At 46.0% G+C, this 10,000-nt stretch overlaps 1 protein-coding gene across 1 annotated transcript in view; it reads left to right on the top strand.

Moving 5' to 3' along the window:
• pigu (phosphatidylinositol glycan anchor biosynthesis, class U) overlaps positions 1 to 10,000 on the top strand; it is a 16,660-nt gene that overhangs the window by 5,989 nt on the left and 671 nt on the right. Inside the window, exons 8-12 of the mRNA XM_079266386.1 lie at positions 3,642 to 3,796; positions 4,713 to 4,856; positions 6,309 to 6,433; positions 8,449 to 8,591; positions 9,077 to 10,000. The exon at positions 9,077 to 10,000 is cut by the window's right edge and continues 671 nt beyond it. Coding sequence (XP_079122512.1) covers positions 3,642 to 3,796; positions 4,713 to 4,856; positions 6,309 to 6,433; positions 8,449 to 8,591; positions 9,077 to 9,190 — 681 coding nt within the window. The 3' untranslated portion in view covers positions 9,191 to 10,000. The remainder of the gene's footprint in view (positions 1 to 3,641; positions 3,797 to 4,712; positions 4,857 to 6,308; positions 6,434 to 8,448; positions 8,592 to 9,076) is intronic.

Below are 10,000 nucleotides of genomic sequence, written 5' to 3'. Positions count from 1 at the left end.
TTTTTTTTGCTGGCGGATTCGTGGGCCACATAAAATGACGTGGTGGGCCGGGTCCGGCCCGCGGGCCGTATGTTTGACACCCCTGGTTTAAAGGGTCTACCTCGTGCAGGCGTGTAGAGTTTAAAGGGTCTACCTCATGCAGGTGTGTAGAGTTTAAAGGGTCTACCTCATGCAGGTGTGTAGAGTTTAAAGGGTCTACCTCATGCAGGTGTGTAGAGTTTAAAGGGTCTACCTCATGTAGCAGTGTAGAGTTTAAAGGGTCTACCTCATGCAGGTGTGTAGAGTTTAAAGGGTCTACCTCATGCAGGCGTGTAGAGAGTTTAAAGGGTCTACCTCATGCAGGTGTGTAGAGTTTAAAGGGTCTACCTCGTGCAGGCGTGTAGAGAGTTTAAAGGGTCTACCTCATGCAGGTGTGTAGAGAGTTTAAAGGGTCTACGTCATGCAGGTGTGTAGAGAGTTTAAAGGGTCTACCTCATGCAGGCGTGTAGAGAGTTTAAAGGGTCTACCTCATGCAGGCGTGTAGAGAGTTTAAAGGGTCTACCTCGTGCAGGTGTGTAGTGTTTAAAGGGTCTACCTCGTGCAGGCGTGTAGTGTTTAAAGGGTCTACCTCATGCAGGTGTGTAGAGTTTAAAGGGTCTACCTCGTGCAGGCGTGTAGTGTTTAAAGGGTCTACCTCATGCAGGTGTGTAGAGTTTAAAGGGTCTACCTCGTGCAGGTGTGTAGTGTTTAAAGGGTCTACCTCGTGCAGGTGTGTAGAGTTTAAAGGGTCTACCTCATGCAGGTGTGTAGAGTTTAAAGGGTCTACCTCATGCAGGTGTGTTGAGTTTAAAGGGCCTACCTCATGCAGGTGTGTAGTGTTTAAAGGGTCTACCTCGTGCAGGTGTGTAGTGTTTAAAGGGTCTACCTCGTGCAGGTGTGTAGTGTTTAAAGGGTCTACCTCGTGCAGGTGTGTAGTGTTTAAAGGGTCTACCTCATGCAGGCGTGTAGAGTTTAAAGGGTCTACCTCATGCAGGCGTGTAGAGTTTAAAGGGTCTACCTCGTGCAGGTGTGTAGTGTTTAAAGGGTCTACCTCATGCAGGCGTGTAGAGTTTAAAGCGTCTACCTCGTGCAGGCGTGTAGAGTTTAAAGCGTCTACCTCATGCAGGTGTGTAGAGTTTAAAGGGTCTACCTCGTGCAGGTGTGTAGAGTTTAAAGGGTCTACCTCGTGCAGGTGTGTAGAGTTTAAAGGGTCTACCTCATGCAGGTGTGTAGAGTTTAAAGGGTCTACCTCATGCAGGTGTGTAGAGTTTAAAGGGTCTACCTCGTGCAGGTGTGTAGAGTTTAAAGGGTCTACCTCATGCAGGTGTGTAGTGTTTAAAGGGTCTACCTCGTGCAGGTGTGTAGTGTTTAAAGGGTCTACCTCATGCAGGCGTGTAGAGTTTAAAGGGTCTACCTCATGCAGGCGTGTAGAGTTTAAAGGGTCTACCTCGTGCAGGTGTGTAGTGTTTAAAGGGTCTACCTCGTGCAGGCGTGTAGAGTTTAAAGGGTCTACCTCGTGCAGGCGTGTAGTGTTTAAAGGGTCTACCTCGTGCAGGCGTGTAGAGTTTAAAGCGTCTACCTCATGCAGGTGTGTAGAGTTTAAAGGGTCTACCTCATGCAGGTGTGTAGAGTTTAAAGGGTCTACCTCATGCAGGTGTGTAGAGTTTAAAGGGTCTACCTCATGCAGGTGTGTAGAGTTTAAAGGGTCTACCTCATGCAGGTGTGTAGAGTTTAAAGGGTCTACCTCGTGCAGGTGTGTAGAGTTTAAAGGGTCTACCTCATGCAGGTGTGTAGAGTTTAAAGGGTCTACCTCATGCAGGTGTGTAGAGTTTAAAGGGTGTACCTCGTGCAGGTGTGTAGAGTTTAAAGGGTCTACCTCATGCAGGTGTGTAGAGTTTAAAGGGTCTACCTCATGCAGGTGTGTAGAGTTTAAAGGGTCTACCTCGTGCAGGCGTGTAGAGTTTAAAGGGTCTACCTCGTGCAGGCGTGTAGAGTTTAAAGGGTCTACCTCGTGCAGGCGTGTAGAGTTTAAAGGGTCTACCTCGTGCAGGTGTGTAGAGTTTAAAGGGTCTACCTCATGCAGGTGTGTAGAGTTTAAAGGGTCTACCTCATGCAGGTGTGTAGAGTTTAAAGGGTCTACCTCATGCAGGTGTGTAGAGTTTAAAGGGTCTACCTCGTGCAGGCGTGTAGAGTTTAAAGGGTCTACCTCGTGCAGGCGTGTAGAGTTTAAAGGGTCTACCTCGTGCAGGCGTGTAGAGTTTAAAGGGTCTACCTCGTGCAGGTGTGTAGAGTTTAAAGGGTCTACCTCGTGCAGGTGTGTAGAGAGTTTAAAGGGTCTACCTCATGCAGGTGTGTAGAGTTTAAAGGGTCTACCTCGTGCAGGCGTGTAGTGAGTTTAAAGGGTCTACCTCGTGCAGGCGTGTAGTGAGTTTAAAGGGTCTACCTCGTGCAGGCGTGTAGAGTTTAAAGGGTCTACCTCGTGCAGGTGTGTAGAGTTTAAAGGGTCTACCTCGTGCAGGTGTGTAGAGTTTAAAGGGTCTACCTCGTGCAGGTGTGTAGAGTTTAAAGGGTCTACCTCGTGCAGGTGTGTAGTGTTTAAAGGGTCTACCTCGTGCAGGTGTGTAGAGTTTAAAGGGTCTACCTCGTGCAGGCGTGTAGAGTTTAAAGGGTCTACCTCGTGCAGGCGTGTAGAGTTTAAAGGGTCTACCTCGTGCAGGCGTGTAGTGTTTAAAGGGTCTACCTCGTGCAGGCGTGTAGAGTTTAAAGGGTCTACCTCGTGCAGGCGTGTAGTGTTTAAAGGGTCTACCTCGTGCAGGCGTGTTGAGTTTAAAGGGTCTACCTCGTGCAGGTGTGTAGTGTTTAAAGGGTCTACCTCGTGCAGGTGTGTAGAGTTTAAAGGGTCTACCTTGTGCAGGCGTGTAGAGTTTAAAGGGTCTACCTCGTGCAGGCGTGTAGTGTTTAAAGGGTCTACCTCGTGCAGGCGTGTAGAGTTTAAAGGGTCTACCTCATGCAGGTGTGTTGAGTTTAAAGGGTCTACCTCATGCAGGTGTGTTGAGTTTAAAGGGTCTACCTCATGCAGGTGTTTAGAGAGTTTAAAGGGTCTACCTCATGCAGGTGTTTAGAGAGTTTAAAGGGTCTACCTCATGCAGGTGTTTAGAGAGTTTAAAGGGTCTACCTTGTGCAGGCGTGTAGTGTTTAAAGGGTCTACCTCGTGCAGGCGTGTAGTGTTTAAAGGGTCTACCTCGTGCAGGCGTGTAGAGTTTAAAGGGTCTACCTCATGCAGGTGTGTTGAGTTTAAAGGGTCTACCTCATGCAGGTGTTTAGAGAGTTTAAAGGGTCTACCTCATGCAGGTGTTTAGAGAGTTTAAAGGGTCTACCTCATGCAGGCGTGTAGTGTTTAAAGGGTCTACCTCGTGCAGGTGTGTAGTGTTTAAAGGGTCTACCTCGTGCAGGTGTGTAGTGTTTAAAGGGTCTACCTCGTGCAGGTGTGTAGTGTTTAAAGGGTCTACCTCATGCAGGCGTGTAGAGAGTTTAAAGGGTCTACCTCATCCAGGCGTGTAGAGAGTTTAAAGTGTCCTTGTCTCCTCACGTCTCTCTGATGGTCTCTTCCTGTCCTCCCTCAGCGTCAGTACATCCCCGTGAACCTGCAGCGGTGGAGCTTCTGGTGGTTCGTAGCTCAGTACTCCTTCATGTACCTGGGCAGCCTCTTCGTCATCGTCTGCCTCTCCTTCTTCCTGCTGGGCTCCTGGGACTACCTGCCGTCTGTCTACGGCTTCATGTGAGTGACCACCGAGACATCCAGTCTGTGTGCAGTTATCACAACAAGTTATAATCATAATAATAATAAATCTATTTTCATATCGTCCAATCGTGGAAACTGGAGATCACAGACGTGCAGTGAAGACAAAGAAACACACAATATCTTGGATTTAACACATTGTATTACCTTCACAATAACATCATGAGTAATGGCCATATATTGAATAGATTTTATTAAATCATTAATTTTACTGACGTTGGATTAAAGTTTTAGAAGAATTCAAGGATTGAAAGATAATTTATTGTCCTTTTGTAACACAGGTTATAACAAACACGTGATAAACACAGCTTTACATTCCTGTGGTGCATTAATAATGAATTGGCATCATAAAGTAGGTAAACAACAACAAAAACTATTATCTGAGCAGATAAAATGTCCGACATCGTCATATTTAATGTTATAAAATCATCTTTCAATATTATTTTCAATGTTTGAGCACCAAGCATCCTCATGTGAACACAGAGTCCTCTGGTCTACTGGAGTCCTGGTCTCTGTCCTGGGGTCCACCTGTCGGGTGCATCTTGATCCTGCACCACCATGGATCCAGGTCTCTGTGAAGACGTGAACACGCATCACGGACCTGTAGCTGGTTTATTCCTTCATGTTAGACCTGAGACAGGAGGAGTCTGGTACCTTGAGCTGGTATCAGATCTCTGAGCAGAACTTAAAGTTATGTGAAGAAACATTTGTAAAAGAACATTTTATTTCACATCTCAACAATAAATCAACCAAACAAGTGCTCTCTGTACGTGTAAACAGTATACACGTCGCCGATGAGTTGAAGGAATGTAGAAACATTACCGTTTGTCCACCAGAGAGCGCTGATGAGTTATTGTCATCATATGCATGTCTCCCCCCCCCCCCCCCCCCCCAGTCTCTCAGTACCAGACTTGACCCCCAACATCGGACTCTTCTGGTACTTCTTCGCCGAGATGTTTGAACACTTCCGCCTCTTCTTCCTCTGCGTCTTCCAGATCAACGTCTTCTTCTACACCGTCCCTCTGTCCATCAAGCTCAAGTAGGTCCTCTGTCTGTCTGTCCTCACTGACTGTTTGTCCTCACTGTCTCTCCTCACTGACTGTCTGTCTTCACTGTCTCTGTCCTCACTGTCTCTGTCTGTCCTCACTGTCTGTCTGTCCTCACTGTCTGTCTGTCCTCACTGTCTGCCTGTCCTCACTGTCTGTCTGTCCTCACTGTCTGTCTGTCCTCACTGTCTGTCTGTCCGTCTGACTCTGTCTGTCCTCACTGTCTGTCTGTCCTCACTGTCTGTCTGTCTGTCCTCACTGTCTGTCTGTCCTCACTGACTCTGTCTGTCCTCACTGTCTGTCTGTCTGTCCTCACTGTCTGTCCTCACTGACTCTGTCTGTCCTCACTGTCTGTCTGTCCTCACTGTCTGTCTGTCCTCACTGACTCTTGACTCTGTCTGTCCTCACTGACTCTGTCTGTCCTCACTGTCTGTCTGTCCTTCTGTCTGTCTATCCGTCTGTCTGTCCTCACTGACTCTGTCCGTCCTTCTGACTCTCTGTCCTCACTGTCTGTCTGTCCTCACTGTCTGTCTGTCCTCACTGACTCTGTCTGTCCTCACTGACTCTGTCTGTCCTCACTGTCTGTCCATCCTTCTGACTCTGTCTGTCCTCACTGTCTGTCTGTCCTCACTGTCTGTCTGTCCTCACTCTGTCTGTCCTCACTGTCTGTCCTCACTGTCTGTCTGTCTGTCCTCACTGTCTGTCTGTCTGTCCTCACTGTCTGTCCTCACTGTCTGTGTCTGTCCTCACTGTCTGTCTGTCCTCACTGTCTGTCTGTCCTCACTGACTCTGTCTGTCCTCACTGTCTGTCTGTCCTCACTGTCTGTCCTCACTGTCTGTCCGTCCTTCTGACTGTCTGTCCTCACTGTCTGTCTGTCCTCACTGTCTGTCTGTCCTCACTGACTCTGTCCGTCCTCACTGTCTGTCTGTCCTCACTGTCTGTCCGTCCTTCTGACTCTGTCTGTCCTCACTGTCTGTCTGTCCTCACTGACTCTGTCTATCCTCACTGTCTGTCCTTCTGTCTGTCTGTCCTCACTGACTCTGTCTGTCCTCACTGTCTGTCTGTCCTCACTGTCTGTCCTCACTGACTCTGTCTGTCCTCACTGACTCTGTCTGTCCTCACTGTCTGTCTGTCCTCACTGTCTGTCTGTCCTCACTGACTCTTGACTCTGTCTGTCCTCACTGACTCTGTCCGTCCCCACTGTCTGTCCGTCCCCACTGACTGTCCGTCCCCACTGTCTGTCTGTCCTCACTGACTCTTGACTCTGTCTGTCCTCACTGACTCTGTCTGTCCTCACTGACTCTGTCTGTCCTCACTGTCTGTCCGTCCTCACTGACTCTGTCCGTCCTTCTGACTGTCTGTCCTCACTGTCTGTCTGTCCTTCTGTCTGTCCTCACTGTCTCTGTACTCACTGACTCTGTCTGTCCTGCTGTCTGTGTCTCAGGGATCATCCAGTGTTCCTGATCTTCATGCAGTTAGCTGTGATCTCCATCTTTAAGTCCTACCCCACTGTGGGAGACATCTCTCTCTACATGGCCTTCCTCCCTGTGTGGAGCCACCTGCACCGATGTGAGTGTGTATTCAATGTTGGTGTATATATGAAAGTAGTTTATGTATTAAATATCATAACGTAACATTTAGCGTATAACTCGTGAGAAGCAGGTGTTCTCTGGTTCTGATCCACGACTGATGTTTACCTTCCAACCTGGAAATGAGCTTTAATTCATGCAGAATGTATTTTCTTGTGATAAAGATGATCAGTACACATATTAATAATAAATACTTATTCCTATAATATATATAGATAGATAGATAGATAGATATATTTATATATAGACATATATATATATATATATATATATATATATATATATATATATATATATATATATATTTATTTATTTTGAAAGTACTGCTATATGAGCAAAAGGGCAATAACATTGTGTGTGAACACTTTAAACACATCAGGTTGTTGTTAGCAGCAGTATTCTCTTCACACAGCAGCAGTTCTATCTCTTCTATATCTGTGCTCAGTGTGTGTGTGTAACGCGTGGCTTTAGTCGTCCTCTCCTTTAACACAACTCGTGTGTTCTTCTGCTGACGGTGCGTCTTGAGGCTCATACGTGACGTCATTCGCTGAGATCCTAAAGCTGCGTTCACACCAAACGCGACGTGAACGCAGCTTGAGAACGTTCCTCAGACCGACATCTTCCACAACACTCACCTGCAGTTTGTCTCCACTTCTCTGTAGCATCTGTTAGCTTGTGTTGCTTTAGTTTATCTCCACTTCTCTGTAGCATCTGTTAGCTTGTGTTGCTTTAGTTTATCGCCACTTCTCTGTAGCATCTGTTAGCTTGTGTTGCTTTAGTTTATCTCCACTTCTCTGTAGCATCTGTTAGCTTGTGTTGCTTTAGTTTATCGCCACTTCTTTGTAGCATCTGTTAGCTTGTGTTGCTTTAGTTTATCGCCACTTCTCTGTAGCATCTGTTAGCTTGTGTTGCTTTAGTTTATCTCCACTTCTCTGTAGCATCTGTTAGCTTGTGTTGCTTTAGTTTATCTCTACTTCTCTGTAGCATCTGTTAGCTTGTGTTGCTTTAGTTTGTCTCCACTTCTTTGTAGCATCTGTTAGCTTGTGTTGCTTTAGTTTATCTCTACTTCTCTGTAGCATCTGTTAGCTTGTGTTGCTTTAGTTTATCTCCACTTCTTTGTAGCATCTGTTAGCTTGTGTTGCTTTAGTTTATCTCCACTTCTCTGTAGCATCTGTTAGCTTGTGTTGCTTTAGTTTATCGCCACTTCTCTGTAGCATCTGTTAGCTTGTGTTACTTTAGTTTATCTCCACTTCTCTGTAGCATCTGTTAGCTTGTGTTGTTTTAGTTTATCTCTACTTCTCTGTAGCATCTGTTAGCTTGTGTTGCTTTAGTTTGTCTCCACTTCTTTGTAGCATCTGTTAGCTTGTGTTGTTTTAGTTTATCTCTACTTCTCTGTAGCATCTGTTAGCTTGTGTTGCTTTAGTTTGTCTCTACTGCTCTGTAGCATCTGTTAGCTTGTGTTGCTTTAGTTTGTCTCTACTTCTTTGTAGCATCTGTTAGCTTGTGTTGCTTTAGTTTGTCTCTACTTCTTTGTAGCATCTGTTAGCTTGTGTTGCTTTAGTTTCTCTACTTCTCCCACACGCTGCATCCACGTAGTCCGAAGACTTCCTCCACCGCTTGTTTGGGTGATTTGGTGCATCAACGGTGTTTATTGCATTTAAAAAAAACTGTGTTAATGCACGATAAAATAATTGTTGCCGTTAATTAATGAATGCGATAACGCGTTAAGTTGCCCAGCAACAGTATATGTAGCTAAACTGAAGTCACAATCTCAAAGATTTGGTTTGGTTCTCTTTGGAGGCCCCAGTGGTGATAAGATGTAACTGCACTGTGTTCCCTCCCAACAGACATTTCGGAAAATATTCCAGATTACTACTTTACTTTAAATGTAAAATATTCGATCTTATCTGTGTCATATTCTTCTATCAGTGTTTCAGACCCTCCATGCTATGTAGACTGGTATGATAACCAGGTCTCTCTCTCCTGGTCTCTCAGTCTTGAGGAACATCTTCTTGGTGTCCTGCGTCCTGCTCGCCTGCTCCGCTCTGTTCCCGGTCCTCTGGCACCTCTGGATCTACGCCGGCAGCGCCAACTCCAACTTCTACTACGCCATCACGCTGCTGTTCAACGTGGCTCAGGTGGGACGTCCCGGAAGGGGAATGAGCTCCTGATCCCTCCCGAGATGTAGTCCGCAAATAAGTCTTCAGTTGTAGAGAAACATTATTTCAGCTTCAGAGGGCGAGCTGTTTCTCACCGTTTCCAGTCTTTGTGCTCAGCTAAGCTAACCGGCTGCTGGCTCCGACTCAGACACAAACCTCCAGTTCATTAAAGTGAAGTCAGTGCTTCATGTGTTGAAGCTGCATTCTCTCTAGTGTCCACCAGGGGGCGACTCCTCTGGTTGTATAGAAGTCTATAGAAAATGACTCTACTTCTCTCTTGATTTATTCCCTCAGTAAACATTGTAAACATGAGTTTATGGTCTCAATCTCTAGTTTCAAGTCTTCTTCAATACAGCATGATGTTCATTTAGTACATTATGGTCCATTTACATCATCATACTTTTATTGAAATCAATCATTTTGTGATTTCTTTACATCTTCATGTTGATGTTTGTTCTTCACAGATTCTGCTGGTGTCGGATTATTTCTACGCCTTCCTGAGGAGAGAACACCACCTGAGCTACGGCCTGTATCTGAAGAGGAAGGACGGCTCTGAGGCCACGCTGGTGCTGAAATAAAACCTCAGACAGGAAGGAGGATCAGCTGGAGGTCTCGCAAACATTACTCTCAGGGTCCTGGTCCTCAGAGAGTCTCTCAGGGTCCTGGTCCTCAGAGAGTCTGTCAGGGTCCTGGTCCTCAGAGAGTCTCTCAGGGTCCTGGTCCTCAGAGAGTCTGTCAGGGTCCTGGTCCTCAGAGAGTCTGTCCTGGTCCTCAGAGAGTCTCTCAGGGTCCTGGTCCTCAGAGAGTCTCTCAGGGTCCTGGTCCTCAGAGAGTCCGTCTGGTACGACGTTGTATACGCACTACATGATGTGATGTATAAATCAAACCAACAACTAAACGTCTCGTTTTCTGTTTCTCCTCTGGAACGCTCTTATTTTGAAGCCTCACTTTTTTACCTTCAACCTGTGGCTGCGAGGGTGACCTTTTATTTTGAAGTAGTCTTCTTATTTTGGCGCTCTGTTTATCCAGAACAGCTTTTATTTTGAAGCACCAACTCTCACACAGCTTCTTTTTTTTTGGAAGAAAAATGTTGCTTCTCTCTGTTGGGGCTTTTATTTTGAAGTGTTTTTCCTCCTTAAACACCAAGATAAAGATGTGGGAACTCCTCTGACTTGATGATTCCTGATATCCAGCCCTCCTCACACGTTTAGTTTGTGCCGTTTCATGTTTGTCGGATTACTTTCGAGTTAAAACTGGTTCCTTTGTGGTGGGAAAATATTTGAAAAGCTTGGTCTGATCGATACGACCTCATCGTGGCTCATAAGACTCAACAATAACCACAGATGTGTTGAAACGTCCTGACACCAGCTGACAGACGACAGCATGAA

Source organism: Melanostigma gelatinosum, assembly GCF_949748355.1.
Source record: "Melanostigma gelatinosum genome assembly, chromosome: 3".
Lineage (NCBI taxonomy): Eukaryota > Metazoa > Chordata > Actinopteri > Perciformes > Zoarcidae > Melanostigma > Melanostigma gelatinosum.
Note: the sequence above shows the minus strand (reverse complement) of the source record. Positions and strands in the feature narration are given on the sequence as shown.